This window comes from Xiphophorus maculatus, chromosome 7 (assembly GCF_002775205.1).
Source record: "Xiphophorus maculatus strain JP 163 A chromosome 7, X_maculatus-5.0-male, whole genome shotgun sequence".
Classification (NCBI taxonomy): domain Eukaryota; kingdom Metazoa; phylum Chordata; class Actinopteri; order Cyprinodontiformes; family Poeciliidae; genus Xiphophorus; species Xiphophorus maculatus.
This window is the reverse complement of record NC_036449.1, coordinates 14,279,128-14,296,151: the sequence shown is the minus strand read 5'-3', so window position 1 is coordinate 14,296,151 and position 17,024 is coordinate 14,279,128. Positions and strand designations below refer to the sequence as shown.

Sequence of the window (17,024 nt, the reverse complement as noted above, 5' to 3'; positions counted from 1 at the left end):
TCCTGATTGCCACCAACTATCAATGATTTGAGATTTTTTTTACATCTATTTGAAGGATATTTTGTCCAATCTTCTTTGTAAGATGTCGGAAATGATTTCACTGGACTTTTTTCGAGCAGTTCTTAAAGATAGGTAACAAGATTCTATGAAACAGTGTCATTGTTTTTAAATTGTTTTTATTGTTTTATACTTGTGCATATGTATTAATTGTTTTTATCTTGTAACCAGGTTGCTATGTATTGCAAATTTTTTGCCCAGGTCCCTCTTGAAAATGAGATCTAGATCTCAACGGGGTTTACCTGATTAAATAAAGGAATTTAATTGAAAATTGTATGAATTAGGTCACCTATGAGGTTTTTTGCACATAAATATCCTGTTTAGTGTCATGCCAGAAAATCACAATTAGATTTTGATTCTTACTTTGACTGAGCCACACCAAAACCTTCATTTTGTTTTTTGAATCATTTGCAGGTTGATCCATGAACTGTAGTCAGACACTCTCCTTTATGATTTTGAGGTAAAGATAACCTACAATCACAGTTTGAAAACTGTGTTTTATATTTACTATGCTTATCACTGTCTGATGATAAAATTTGTTTGAAGATTTTTTAAAGAAGGGAATACTTTTTTATAGAACTGTAAAGCAACAAAAGTTAGAGCTTGGCATTTGGATGCATTCATACTGGTATAGTCTGTCACAAATGAATCTCAATAAATTAAAATATTTTTGAAAAAAGTTTAAGTGAAACTTATGTATCATATGTAAAATATTCATTGCACACACAATATTATATTATATTAAAAGCAAATCAATTAACTGAAGGAATTATGAGCTATTGCTATTAAAATCCAAAATAAAGTTTCTTCGAAAATGTTAATATTAAATAGTAACAAGTAACAAAAAAATAATAATAATTAAGACAAAAACATTGTCATAGCCCAAATAAACATGGGGATGACTGCTGTCTTCACAGCTTTCAACACAATGTCACTAACCCCCTCAACAAGAAGTGTAAGCCTCGAAAGGTCATTGCTAAAGAAACTGTCCACATAGTGATTTATCAAGTACATTCACAGGAAGTTGGGTGGGAGGAAAACATAAGTAGAAAAAGGTTCACAAGCAACATGGATTACTATAGTAGAGGAGATCGAAAAGCACAACCCATTTAAGAGATTCAGTGTTGTAAAAGTTTCAAGAACCATTACACACAGATGTCCTCAAGACATGAGGTACAACTGTTGTATTTCTTTCTTAAGTCACACTTGGCCTTGAGACAATTTCAGAAGCATCTTACGATGGCTCAGTGGTCTATAGTTACTTACTCTCCCCTACTTACTTCAGTGTAACTCCTAGTTACTTACTCCTCAGATTTCAGTAAGTTTTGTATTTTATTTGGAAACCAAGATCCCAGGTTGAGAGACACAGAATATATGCTGCCTGGGCAATAGTGCAAGGTTTCAACTGTCAGTGATAACATGAATCATGTCATCTGATGGTTCTGGTTCACTGAATATCATCAAACTTTAAGATAACACAACCATACAGCAGGAAGTTTTAGACTACCTTACGTTTCCCTCTGCTGGTTTAACGATAATAGTATCACTGTGATTCATTCACCAGCAAACTGGCCTAAATAAGCAATAGTGAATTTGCTGTCAAATTCAGCAATTATCTTCTCCCCTCTGGTGGAGGTTTCAAGAACTACAGGTGGTAAAAACCAGATTTGTTCATGAGTCAAAGATGCAGTAATGTAACAAACAATTCTACTTTTGGAATGTTGACAGTAATTGAAAATCATATTTATTAATTTTTTTTTCAATTCATCAGTTTCAAATAATGTAACAATTAATAAAATCAATCAATGTTTTAGAAAACAAACTTAAAAATATATGCATCTGTAAATAATTTGTAATACAGTACAAATTAACTGAATATTAATTTGTACAATATGTAAAGATTCTACATATTATAATTGAAGTTAGGCTTGAATATTCACAAAGAATATTGTGATGGGAATTTGGCATTGACAATTGTAAATAGTCAGAATGTAATATGTAATCAATATACTACACTAACAAATTTCATATGTAAAATAACCAAGACTTAGTAATATGGAATAGAAAAGATGATTGAAATTCAAGTGAAATAGAGAAGTTAAAGGGGGATTATAATACTGATAAGAATAAGTAGCGAGTCCAAGACAATGGTTATTACCAAGGGGTCAGATTAAGTTTACAAGAGTCAAATAAAATCAAAAGCAATGAGTGGCAATTGTTAAACAATCAAAAACTACATATGTTTTGCCAAGACCTAGCATTTTATTGCAAATTTCTGGAGGGCTATGACCTCTGATTCGAACAGCTTCAGCTTTAGATGCCAAAGATGGTAGAGAGCATCTAGTGGCACACTGTCACTGTGGCGTTCATGCATTTTGAATTTCAGAAGCAAATATTTTGGTGATATTTTAATTTGTTGAGAAGGACCTGTGCATAATTTATACTAAAAAATGTATATATTGATAAACCAGATAAAACACAACGCATGGGAACTATTTCATCAATGTTAACGACAATTAATTCAGCAGTTTGCTTTATCAGGGCAGATGTTCACACAGTAAAACTTCAAAAAAAACTTCTTATATAATATTGTAGCTAGTGATTTGTACATAAAAGTTTATGTCTTTACAATTTAAAGTAATAAATTAAAACCAAAAAATACAGGAGCAGCAAGATGGAGAACACTCTTTTAGACACGGGTACGAGTTTAGACCATGAGACAAAACTGCAGGTCTGATAACTTACCACTAGGTAGCAGTGTTGTCCCGTTAATGTTTTAAGGGCGCATTTGAAGTCGTTTTAGGACCAAATTCAGGCTGCTTAGAAATATGTAATTTTTTTTATGTTACTTGTTACTTAGCAACGTATATCAATCCCGCATCGTTTTGTGGAGTTTAAAAAAAACATTAAAATATGCTATTATTGTTATTATCATGGCTATACTAATACATGAACAGGTATGATCTGTTCTGTGGGTGTTGCCCACAGCAGTACTGTCCACTGTACAGTAACTTTTCACAGCTATGCATAAAATAAATGCCTCTTGTCTGTAACTTTAGCATTTGCGGCTTGTCTTCTGTTCCGTCTACCGATGTTAACCAAAGGAAGTGCTTAGAACTGGAACAGCAAGTCGGTCTTTACCCCTTTTAACTCTATTACCTACTCGCTGCGCATGCACCTTTTCTCGTACCGGGAAATGTACCTCTTGCTCAACATCGACGAGAAGACTAAAGCAGTCAAATTAGCTTGACAAGGGACACTGGTGTGCTGCGAACAACGTCTTGCATGCGTTCACAATGAAGTCCTCGGTGTTCTCCCTGTGGAGACCCTTTTTATTGATTTTACTGGGTTTATTTCTACTTTCCGGTAAGTAGGACAACTATTGTTGTGAAACTTATATTGTCTTTCGCAAAGCCACGTTAAAGTCAACGTGTAATGTGAGACTTATTGGGGCTATTTATTATTAATAAATTCAACTTTAATTGACTAGTTTTATTTTAGATAAGTCACAGAAAAGGTAAAAGTTACAACTCAGTTTTAAGTTTCTAATAAACTTTGCGTGTTTCTATGATTACCTTGAAATCATTTTTGACGTCTGGCAGCGAGTTCCCTTAATATTTAGTCTCGTTTTGGGTCGTTATTCTTAATAATTCATATTAGGTAAATTGAAGCTAATGAATTACCTCTGATAATATTCTTAATACAAAACACCGCTGTTTAAATTGAATCTTACTAAGCCCCTGTCTTTGTAATTGCAATTTTATATTTAAAAACTTTGAACAGCAATACATTATCATTATTATTATTATTATTAGTAGTAGTAATAATAAAAATGTATAATTAATGTTTTCTGTTTCCATAGGAATCATAATAATGATTATTATAGTTATGATTAGTAGTAGTCATGATAGTAGTAGTGTTACTGTACTGTAACATTACATTCTCTGTTAATGTGAAGACTAAAATTTCTTGTAATTTTCATGTTCAGTTCTTACATAGTCGACAGAAGTCAAGTGATGTACTCTTAAAGCAAGATGGTAGCAAAAAATACACCTATAAATAAAGTCAATAAAACCAATATAAAATATTAGGTATCAAGAAATAACATGACATGTTGGGAGCTGGGGTCACAAGACAGACAAAAAGAAAAAATACCAAAAATGGATAATTCATTGAAGCAGATTTCATAAGCTTTGCAGCTTTTTGAAGGAAATTTCACTCAAGTCCCTTTGTTCTACATTTGATGCTGCTTAGCCTTCTGCCTCTAGGTCATGGGTTTGATGCTTCCCTCAATATGCGGGACACTGTGCTCCACTACGTGCTGTGGCTGATATCCTCTGCTGAGGGAAGTTAGTTACTTTGTTTTTTGGTAGATTTATGCTTTCAGCAGCCAAGCACTTCCTGTCTGGTGATGCCGTGCATACTCACCACCTCAATAACTGAAAAAAGGTCTGTATGAGTCAAGCTTGCTTAAGACCTCTGTTGAAATACAGACATGATCGTGCCTTATTTATGATGCCTGCTGGGAAGTCTGTGTACATACATATAAGGACATTCACCTCCAGCCTCAAGCACGTTGGAGCCTCCAACATCTCCATCCTTCTTCCCATCAACTTTGACCGGCTTCCTTGTCTCTGCTGTGGGAAAGCTGTCACACAGTACGATGTTTCTACCGCCATGTTTAACTATTTTTCAGTTTTCTCTCAACAATGTTTTTTTTTTCTTTTTTTGCTATCTTCCATTAAAGTCAGATATGTGGAGAGCATGATTAATAGTTTCTGTAGACAGATTCGTCAAACTGAATTATGGATTTCAGCATTTCCTCCAGAGTTAAGATAGGCCTTTTGGCTGCTTCTGTGGTTAATTCTTACCGTTAGTTTTGATGGATGGCCATGTTTTGGCCATGTCTTGTGTCTTATGCTTTCCAGTTTTAAAGGATATTGTTTTATATAACCTAACCACCATTCAGTCATCTTTACAACTTTCCCCTTGACCAATCTGCCCTGTTCCCTGATCCTCATGATGCTGTTTGCTTGAACAAACCTACGAGGCTTTCTCAAACCTCATGGATTTATACTGAGATTAAATTGTACAAAGTTAGACTGTATTTACAAATAATTATTTGATGTCAGGGCAAATGGGGTGAATAAAAATAGCACTTAAAAATATATTATTAAAGAAAAACCATGGATCATGTTACTTCCTGTTCAACATTATTTAAAATTCCAATAGAAGTAGTTAGAGGGAGTACAATTGCAAATAACATTAGGGTCATGCCTTCCCAAGCCCATAAGTCTTCTGTACATGTTTTGAACATCTGTCCATTCATTATATCATCAAGCAAACACATTTTACAAGCCAATGTAAACACTAGAGCTTCAGTGTTTCATATTGTTTCAAAAACTCTCAATCATTACCCATTACTAATTTCATTATCTCTGTTTTGTCTTTGCTTTATTCCTTAGAGGCCAGAGTGAACACTGAGATACAAGCTGGGCCCCTGTATCGTGTGGTTGGCTCTCTGCTCTCCATCTCCTGCAACACAAGTGGATTTTCCAACGTCAATTCTAAAAAACATTTTCAGATCCGCATGAAAGATCCTTCAAAGCCCTTTCACGAAATTAATATCATGAGCTCCGAAGACGAAGGCTTTAGCTATGCTCGTTTTATTCCTCGTATACAAAACAGTGAGATGTCTATCAAACATGTTGATTCAAACTCAATCATATTTGAAATAAAATACCTAAAGAAGGAGGATGAAGGGGTATACGAATGCTCCGTAGTCAATCCAGAATATAATTACAATGGAGTCTACTCTGCAACGACAGTTGTTAAAGGTAACTAGTTATTCTTTTAGCTGCCACACCTGAAGGTCTGGTTATAACATGTAATTGATACAATGTTTATCTTTCTTGCATTGCCACAGTGATTGACAATTCCCTAAGTGTTACATCCAGTGACACCCACACCTCACCCAGCTATAATGAAGGGGAAGCTCTCTCTTTGACATGCCAAGCCTCCACCAACACCATCCAGCACGTCCATCTGGCTTTCTCTTGGTACATCCGTAAAGAAGGGGAACAAGACGCTAAACCGATAATTTCTTTGGACAAAGATTTCACACTGGTTCCAGGTGAAGGTTTTGAGCAGCGCTATAGAGATAAAGCCATTAGATTAGACAAATTAGATGAGGCCACGTACAGGCTTAATATTGCTGAGCTTGAGCCGTCAGACCAGGGTCAGATCTACTGCCAAGCTCAGGAGTGGATCCAAGATCCTGATCGTTCCTGGTACAAGATTTCTCAGAAGGATGCAGAGGAAATTTCCCTCACAGTCAAAGCTAAAGGTAAGATGAAGTAACCATTTAATCTATTTTCATTAGTGCCCTGAACTAAGTGGCATGTCTTGAAATGAATCAGCACTTGTTAGCATATTTTTATGGCTACTCAATAAGAAGTTAATGGTGTCTTATATTTGTTTATTCTGTGTAGTGGTGACAAGCATGTCGGTTGTGAAAGTGAGTCTTTCGGCAAATAATGAACTCCATGAGGGGCAGGAGCTGTTGCTGTCTTGTGGCATAAATGCACAGAACCTCGCAAAACGGTTCTTCTCCGTAGCATGGCTCTGGGAAGGAATTGAGTTGGCCAAAATTGGCCCTACAGGCATTCTAACTGTGAGGCAAGAGTATATCGACAGAGAGAGAAATGGGGAGCTAAAAGCCACGCGGACTGGGAATAATAACTATCAACTCAGGGTAAAGCCAGTGAAAACTACAGATAAAGGGAGTTACAGCTGCAGGGCATGGCCAGAAGAGAGAGGAGAAGATGGAAACTTTAATCAAGGAGCAGCTCAAGACTCCCAACCAGTGGACATCAACATCTTTACTCCAGGTTGGTTGAGATGAACTCATACTAAAATAAATCTTTGCATAAATTATCCTTAATTCCGAGACAGTGCCTTGTAAAATGATTCATACCCCTTCACACACTACGTTTTTGCACAAGAAGTTACTCTAATGTGATTCATTTTAACTGATAACACCACTTAATAGTCAACTGTGATGTGGCTGGAATGTGATGTATGGTGTGAAACATTTTCACAAATTAAAATCTGAAAGGGTGACCTGCATCTGTCTTCAACCTATTTAACATGAATATAATTTAAATATATTCATATATATAAAACAGAAATGCACAGCAAACATGTGACAAAAGGTGCTTTGCTAAAAAAATAAATAAATAAATAAAATAAACGTTGAACTGTCTGGCCTTTGTGTAGCATGCTGTATATAGTGTAGATCCTAACACACCATTCCTATTGTAAAAGATGGGGAAAGACTTGAGACTGAAGCAAAGGTTCATTTTCCTATGACCATAAACATGCAGCAAGGCCCAATGACTCTGTCAAAACTCAGACCACAATCTAATTAAAAATATGTGGCAAGTAGTGCTGCAACTAATGATTAGTTATTCTATCAATTATTCTGACAATTGATCAGTTAATCAGATAAAAAAAATTGCACATTCTGCAGATTTTTCATTTTTATGCATTATATATTAGAAATAAATTGAAATGTGAAAATAAACAAATAATTTAATTCATATTTTAAAATTAAAAAACAAACATTTTACTGCCTAAATTGGAATAACGTAGCATAGCAAAAGATATGTCTGCAGGTAAAAACATACTTTTAACATCAACTTGTTAAAAGCTCAGCCCTTTCTGCTTGACTTAACATCAACATTGCACTGGGCGAATTTATTTGGATATACTGACTAATACTTGGATAACAAAAAGTGCTTAATAGGAGATTATTTTTTACAGAATTTGAATCAGGTGAATTTTAAAATGCATTGCATGTTTATAGAGAGAGAGAGAGAGATTTCATTATATTATAAAAACTTGTGGTGAGACTTAAAAACTGCCATTCACAGAGATTTACAATCCAACTTTACTCAGCTTGATTGATTTTGCAAAGAAAAACAGGCAAATATTACACTCTGATATGCATATTTGATCCTACAAAGTTGGGACTCAGGAGGATAATACCAAGGTAAACCACGTTTTCCATATTTAAAAAAATAAACTTTAGAAAACATGTTACTTCTCTTCAATGCTCCAATTTATTCTACTTGTGTCTATCAAAGTAGAATTGATTGATATTGTTTAACTTATTAGAATTACTCCAAATTTGTGGTTCTAAGATAACAAAAAGTGAAAGTATTCAAGGCTAATACATTTTTTTGCAAAGGAGTATACATTATATTTCAGTGATAAGAGGTTGCTGATGACAATGTTGATAACATTTTGCTTTCTGTCATCATTTTGTCAAACCCAGTCACATCTGCTGCCTTATCTGCTTACAGAAAGTGGACTCTCAGTCAAAATGGAAAACATGAAGCAACCTGTTTCCCCAGGAGAGAAATTAAAGCTCATCTGTGAAGCTGATGGGGTCAAAGGTCAGCTCTCTGTCAGCTGGAAACGCAAGGCCACACCTCCCACGTCATCTTTGTTTGCCACCATCATCAGTCTAAATGAGAACGGTGTCACAGAGAAAGCTGAGGCTTTTACAAGTCGGGAGGTGACAGTGACGCGTCCGACGACAAACAGATTTGTCTTCGAGCTGGCTGACGTTGCAGACTCTGATTCGGGAATCTATGAGTGCATTGTCTCTGAAACGCAGCCCAGCGGCAGAACTCAAAGCCAGATGCAAAATGTCAACGTCACTGTGAAGTCTATTGGTAAGACGTGTGTTTGTTTTACATAGCTTATTCAAGATAAATGATGAAACCTACACATTTTTTTAAAGACAGCTGATTAATAAAGATATACTTTCTATCTGTGACAAATCAGACAAACTGTTGGACAAAAAGAGACATTTAGTGGTCACATAGTCTACCAACTGTACCAGGAATACCGCACACTTTGGTCACATGAGCCTAAGACTGAACTTTTCTTGGGTGAAAATATGAATGTGGAGATGCACCATACTTAACCTCCACAGTTAACAATGTTGTAGTAACTGTAATGCTGGGGGTATCCTGACCTCATCATGACACTTTTAGATGCTGGATGGCCTGTTGCAAGATTGCCTTTAGGTTAAAAGAAATTATGGAAGTTCCCTGGTTGCTCAACTTAGTATTTCATAACTCCTCTAGTGATTACCCTATTGCCAACATTTGGTCAGATTATAATATTACATATATGAAAATGTAAAAATAATAATAATAATTTCAAGTTTAAAGATATTTTACTTTATCCATTTCTTGCCATTTCAATTTGTGTCTTAGATTCAATGGTAAAGGTGGTACTGAGAAATCGAGACCCTTTGGTGACTATGGGAAATGACGTACAACTAATGTGCAAAGTATCAAGCCCACGTGTGCCGATGACACTTACTTGGAGCCAGGAGACAGAAGACAACAACCTTAATACCATAGTGGTACTATACTCAAATGGTTCCATCAGCTGGTCTGGAGACCAGTACCGTTACCAAGTGCAGGTGGACAACCAGGGTAACAGTGTCATGCACTATCTGAAAGTCCTTCGTGCCAGCCACAGGGAAGCAGGAAAATACCAATGTATGGTGTCAATTTTCCTGCATAACGTTTACAAAAAGCTTCCTGCATCCAATCTGGTGAATGTGAAGGTACAAAATCCAGGTAATGCAGAAATTTGATCACGACATGTTTTGTAGCTTTGTTTTCAGTTGTCACCTTTGTACCTCTATTTATTTGTCTCTCATCTTTCTAGAAAACAAACTTGCCCTATCTCCCAGTCACACCATTGCCCAAAGAATAAATACTGACATACAAATTGATTGCAAAGTTACCTCAAGAACATCAGAGTTTTCTCTATATGCCGTCACCTGGGAACTTCAACAAGATGCTGGAAATAAGACCATTCTGACCTCGGACCGTAATGGCATCACTATGTTTGGGCAACAGATTGAAGAGAGTCATAGGAAACGGATCAGCATGAGGCACACTGACGGACCTACTTTTGAACTAACTATTCAGCAAGCCAGAATTTCAGACAAAGGCATTTATATGTGCAAGGTGGTGGAGTACCTACAAGATCCCTGGGGAGAATGGTATTCACTCTCAGATAAACATTTAACCACAGTCGTTGATGTCACTGAACTAGGTAAGTTTCTATTTTCTTAATTAAAATTTTCTTTAATCCTTTCTGATTCTAATGTATTTTACATTCTTCTCTTCTTTTTATTTATATCCAATGGCTTCATTTAAAACATTGCATGTTTATAGAGAGAGATATATTTCATCATGTTACAAAAACAAACATCAATATTTTATGTGATAAACAGACAGAAAGTAGAGCATAATTGTGAAATGAAACTACCATAAACTGCATATCCAGCTGCAAGTATTCTGAGACATGTTTTTACCAGCTTTGCAAAGATATTGACTGAAATATTCTCTCATTCATCTCTGCAAAATAGCTTAAGCTCAATCAAATAAGATGGTGAGCACATGTGAACATATTTGGCCACAAATTCTAAATAGGAAATAGGTCTGGGCTGTTCTGACGCATGCATGATCTCTGACCCAAGCCATTTCATTGTATCTCTGTCTATACAGTAAGGGTTCTTATTCTGTTTAAGGTGAAAATCCAAATCAAAGTGTTTTACAACCGCTGAACAAAATTCCTTCCATGTTTAACTTGTGCTCTCCTCAGTTTGTCTTCCCATCAACTAACCATCTCCCATGTCACTACTGAAGAAAACAAGCAAATAGCAGAACTGGATTTAATTGAGGGGTTTTGGTGTAAATAGGGGTGAATACTAGACCATGATAAACTTTAAACCCATGTATACCTTTTTCACATTTATGCTCTTCTTTGTCAGGCACGCAAAATATAGTAAAATGTTTGGGAGTTTGTAATTCTAATGATACAAAATGTCTGTAAATTAATGTAGCAAGAGTGTTTTTGCAACATACTTTACATTTTGAAGATGGAGTAGATTGATGTATGTACCTAAATAATACAGTATTACTTTTGTTCTCTAGAAATGCAACATGACTAGAGTAAAAAAAAAAAGATAGGTGTACTTTTGAAAATCATTCCCAGGTACACCTGTGAATTCACACCTATGAATGGGAACTGTCAAGGGCTATCAGATAGCCTTTGGTACTTCCCCACAAAGGCTATCTGTAGATCATGTCAGTGTGAATTTTGATTACTGGAGTTGCAAAACCTGACTTCTCTATTTCTGTATCTGCGAGAAGGCCACTTCTTTTCTGACTGTTGTGTAAAACACTTTTCTCTCAGGATTCTTTCATTGCACAATCTACTTCTCAATCTACGCCTAATATTTTTATATGTATATTTTTCTTCTCTTATGATGTTCTTTGTTGCAAAGCCATTTAATCCCCTTAACCTTTTTTCCAGGAAGTTAGGTTTTGCTTTATTAATGCATTCAACTAATATTTGCTCAAAATATCATTTTATGCATTTTCTCACAGAAAAAAAATTGTCCATTGAAAAGAAAGAGGTAGAGATGAACATAAGCATTGCAGAGGATTTCTCCATTCCCTGTCACATCACCCAACAATCCAGCAAGGAATCCCAGTTCCAGGTCACATGGTTTTGGCAGCAAGGCACCGAAGTTAAAACCATATTTACAGCTTACAGAAATTCTACCTTACAAGCCAGAAATAAGAATGTCGTCGTAAGATATGATCACTCCTCCCCTCACCAATTTGACCTTACAGTTTTAAAGTCTAATTTGGAAAACAGCGGCATATATTTCTGTGAGGTAGAGGAGTGGATTCACGCTCCTGCTGATGGGTGGAGGAAGCATGCAGTGGAAAAGTCTGGAAATTTGAACGTGACTGTTGATGCAGAGGGTAAGCTCTCTATACCGTTGAGCTAATTTTCTTCTTGGGTGTTGCAAAATCACAAATGTTGAGACTTGCTTTTTATTGCCACTTTCTTCCAGGGCAAGTCGGAGCTGTGACTGATCTGACATGGCGAGCCAGTACTTGGATAACAATATATGTAATAACTGTCTCAATCTGTTTATGCATCATAACAATTCTGACGTGCAAGCTGTGCAGGAGAAAGACTTCAGGAGGAAAGAACGCAGGTCATTCTCTCTGGACAGAACAGGTCCCCCTGGACACTTAGCTCTGAATCAGTGAAACTAGAGCAATGTACAGAAAAATAAATCTCTTATTAAGTCTAAGAAGTATATGAAAAAGGTTTTAAAATGTACATTTTATTTTACTTTGAACATATTTTTTTATTTTTTTATTGAATCTGTTATTATTGTTAAAAAGTTTTACTTTCTATGCTGGTGGGAATATCTTAGCTTTTATGAATAATTAAAATTTGTTACTAATTTTGAAATGAAACAAGCATTTGTCAGATTGGAGCTAAAGTCTCTCTACACACTCATTTTTTCAGTTTGAAGCTGGAAGTTGAGGTAGGCAGCAGATTTTGTTTGTGGTTTGTGCAGCTTTAAAAACATTCTTATTTTATGTTACAAAGTGTAAAAACTATGGATTTTTTTGTTATTTTTTCATTGGAAATTATCTGAAGCTTTGTGTGTCCAGAACAGCAGCATGTCATAAAATGTGGCAAGATTTGAAACCTTTGCAAAGAAAAGGAAGAAGCGGAAGTTTTCTGCGGTTGTGCACATGATGACGGTAGACAGTCTGCAAGCAGTGCTTGTGACAGACATTCTCACAATCAGGACATTTTTTTCTTTTTTTCTTTTTTTGAGAAAGACGCAGGCTTTCAGGGCAGTGTTGGTTAAAACCTGCATGTGTGCATGTTATACTTCTCTTATTTTGCAACTCTGATGAGGAAATCTGATGATGTTAACATTTCTTATGCAAGTTATTCAGCTGGCTGTGTTGCTGAGAAACTGAGTGGGTGTTTGTGTAACCTGTTTCTTGTGGCAAAGACTTAATTTAATATTTAATTTTTTTTCAAATATGATATATGAAATAATAATATGATATAATAAGCATTTCTGAAATTGACAGCATGGTTTTCACATCCTTGTTGGTTTAACCCCCCCCCCCCACACACACACACACACACAAACAGCAGCTTCTGTCAAAATAGCCAACATTTGCAGGTGCCTCTAAGCTCCTACATGCATGTTAAATAAGCATGCTTACGTTACAGTACTATTTTTAAAAAAATAAAAAAATCCAAACAAATGATATCCTAATATCTGATTTTTTTTATTTTTAAAAGGACTAATGTCACATTGTTGCGTTGAATATTGCTACAGTGTTATTACAAGTCTGCCTAAAATGTCACTCGGGCAGCTTCAGTTGATCAAGAATGTTTCTATTCATATTCTCACTAAAACCAGGAAGACAGAGCAGATCACCCCAGTTTTAAAGTTCTTCCAGTGGCTCCTTGTAGCTCCAAGAATAGACTTTAGAATACTTTTACTAGATTATAAATCACTGAATAAATATCACCAAAATACATTAAAGATCTGTAGTTGTTGTTGAATCTGAAGAGGAATAAAATTATGTTAATAGTTACTAATTATGTTGTCTGGCTGTTTTGCACCACAGCATGTTTTTATCAAAATCAAATGTACTGGGCCACTCTGATCTAGAAAGCCAGGAAGGAATTCAGATTTTTAGAGATGTGTAAATAACAAATTGCTAAACTGCTGTAAACAGCCAAATCGTGAGAGGTTCCAGCTGGACAGTTCTGGAAAACTCATAAGATTACAGCAAAACACAAGCCAAGAGATCTGTGTCAACCAAAGGGCAAACTGGACTGGTTGAGAACTGTACATACACATAAAAGAACAGATTTGAGTGTCAATGCACCCTGCTCTCAGCGAGAGTTGAAGGTTGCTGTGTCGTTTGTTATTAGCCACTTTTTCAATCCTTTAAGATCACTCAGGTCTTCTGGTTGAAGTCTACTCTCCATCATAATAACCAGAACAAAACATGGAGAAATAACATTAAATTTTTATGCTCCGTAAAACTGGAGCAAACTTCCAGAAAACTGCAAATCATACAAAGCACTGATTTCCTTTAAATCAAGGCTAAAACCTTACTGGTTCAGGGCTGTTTTTAAGTAAGTGGAACATTGATCAACAAATTTGATTCATATTTTTAATAAATAATAAATATGATAATTTTGATGATGGCATTTCACAAAATGTAGCATTTATTGCTTGTTTCATAATTGGTCAACGTATAATTTTATGATGTAATGGACTTTGAACTGCCTTGTTGCTGAAATCTGCTATACAAATAAACTTGATTTGAAAAAGAGATTTTATCTCAAGGCTATTCCTGGTAAAATATTGGTTAAATAAATGCACTCCAAACAAAGTTGTGTTCTTTTTGCAAGATTTTTTGTAACATTTTGCTCAGTTGTGTCTCACAGCAAAAAGCCGTGGTCCTCAAACATTTCCGAAACATTTGAGGGGTCTCCCTGACAAAAGTTACCAGTTGTCAGGAGAAAGGTATGAAAAAGAATCCAAAAATGCTAAAGTAGACCAGTGAAGACAGTTATCATAAAATCATCAAAAACTAATAAAAAAAATGCTCATCAGGGAAGTTTACAAGCCTAAAATGAACTGTATTGTAAATGTGACAACAGTTGTCGATACTCATACATTTAAGAGCAGGTAGGGTGAAAAAATGGAATCTGTTTCTGGGGATAAAATCAACCTGGTATGACAAAACTGTGCAAAAACAAACTTGTATGGTCTCCTGAAAGCATGTGGTGAAATGTGCTATGACCTGATGGAATAAAGGATAACCTTTTTGGACTTGATTTCAAAAGGTATTTTTGGTGCAAAATAACATAATGGTTGCATCATAATGCTTTGGGGCTGATTTTGTTCAACTGAAACTACTGCTTTAGTCAAGGCAGAGAACAGTTTCAACCACCACTCAATATAGGCACAACATTGAGTGGTTAGATAGAACAGCAAACAGGAAGAGGACCATCATCTTTTTTGCAGAACCAGAATCAAATTCTAGCATCAAAATCAACAAAAAGAAATCAAGCATAACACAGAAACTAAATCCAATTACAAATCTGCAGGAGATACACTTGATAGAAGCGTTTCATTTTTGCATGGAAGCGTGTGAAACTATTGCCAAGTTAAGATGTGGCATTCTGCTACACACCTATCTAGATATCACAAATGTTTGACTAAAATCAAACGTCGTTACAATTCCAACAAAGTATGAGGTTAAGGGTGTACAGAAGCATGCAACCACATTGTTTTAGGTTTTATTTTCCTCATAACGGAATGTCCACTGTAGATGGAAGACATTGGTCCAAAACTACTTTTGCAACAAATTAAAAAGATCTAGATTTAATTTAAATTTCAGTAACACCATGATTTTTACTTATTTGTGGCAAGCCACATTTCTTTTTTAGTAACTGTAAAACAAATCCATGTGATCTGGGATATGAATGTTTTCATTTGTTGTGCATAATTGCAAACATCCCAGGAGCGTTGCATAAGGTGGGGCAAGCAAATCAGTCAATAATTAAGTTCCCTGCCCTATTTGTCCTGACGACAGCTCTATCAGTCCATTTGTGTGAGGAAGTAAAACAGTTTAGTTATTGCATTTACATTTGCTAAGAGCAGGACACAACATAACTATTGCATATTAAGCAGAGAGAATTATACTAGTAGTTCTAATTTTGATTTTCTATTTTAAGATAAAAATGTGAGAAACTACACAAAGAGCTTGTTCTGTGGTTTTCCTTAGTTTTTTTTATCTCAAGATAAAAAAAAAACACTGCTTCAGTAGATCTGTTACATAGTGTAACTCTGGAGGAGATGCAGAGATCCACAGTTCAAGTGGGAAACTGCTTTGGTCATGTTATGGATAAATGATTCTGTGTTTTCCTCTGTCTCTTTTAGTTGCTTGAATGCATGCATACACACACGTGTGCACGCCCCCGCACACACATACACACATAAGGGAAAGGAAATGACTTCACAGGAGAATGCCATCTTTAGGTCATAGCTTATCTGTGAGTAAAAAGGAACTGGAAACTGTTGTTCGGGCCATTTTCTGTGTGTCCCTTAAGGAAGCATGGTGATGGACCAGCACTGTACAGTTAACTATTTCTCTGTTGTTCCAAAACAAAGTTATCACTCATTTGGCTTAATAAATTGGACTGAAGATTTTAACTCGGTTTTCATGGTTATTCGAGACAATCCCAGCTCAGTCAGAAGAGACAATAATCAATATTTATGGTCTACATACTATCTATGGTGGAATCCTAAAACAGTACATGCCATACTTTTGGGGAAATTGAAACACGGGTGTGACATCATGCTGTCAGGATGATTTTCTTCAGCTGGTACAGAAAAGCTGGTTAGAGTGGATTTAAAGATGGGCTGAGGTAAGCTAAATTCAGTGCAGTACTTGAAGATAAACCCTTGAAGGATACAAAAGATGTGTGACTATTCCAGAGTAAAAAAAACAACAAAAAAACATAATTCTATGAATCAGTAGTTATGTTTTTATTAACCATAAAATTGCACAAATTGAAATGACAAAAATACATTTCTTTAACTGAAATGCTCCAATTTTGAAACAATTCATGCTTTTTGACAAAATGTTTTTACGCTAAGATGGGGTGGTTCTTTTGAGTGTATCAAAATGGTTGTTTCAAATCTGCAATGGGTCACATGATCAATAGCTGGATGTTACTACAGGCAAAAAAAATACGTTATTTTACAAAGTACTATATCAGTAATATCCATCTTTACTAAACCCATGAATGTTTCCGGTAAGTAACTGGGTTAGTTATTATCTCTGCTGATCTCTTTCCAGATATGATTTCACATAATCGGCTTGGTGCTCTGCCCCATGGTGCTGATTGAACATCAGTTAAAGCTGTGATAAAATAGTTTTTCAAGCTGGGACTGATAAACTGACTTTTCTTTCAAGTCTGACAATGTCATCCTGATAAAAAGGAATCCT

General features: G+C 35.6%; 1 protein-coding gene across 1 annotated transcript; it reads left to right on the top strand.

Moving 5' to 3' along the window:
• The first annotated feature begins 3,081 nt into the window (after positions 1–3,081).
• On the top strand, positions 3,082–13,253 carry LOC102219215 (immunoglobulin superfamily member 2-like). Its single transcript, XM_014468863.2, has 9 exons — positions 3,082–3,423; positions 5,523–5,894; positions 5,984–6,403; positions 6,549–6,947; positions 8,424–8,798; positions 9,348–9,719; positions 9,811–10,203; positions 11,544–11,927; positions 12,020–13,253. Exons 1-9 carry the CDS (start codon positions 3,354–3,356, stop codon positions 12,205–12,207), a joined length of 2,973 nt encoding a protein of 990 aa, XP_014324349.1. The 5' UTR covers positions 3,082–3,353; the 3' UTR covers positions 12,208–13,253.
• The last annotated feature ends 3,771 nt before the right edge of the window (positions 13,254–17,024 follow it).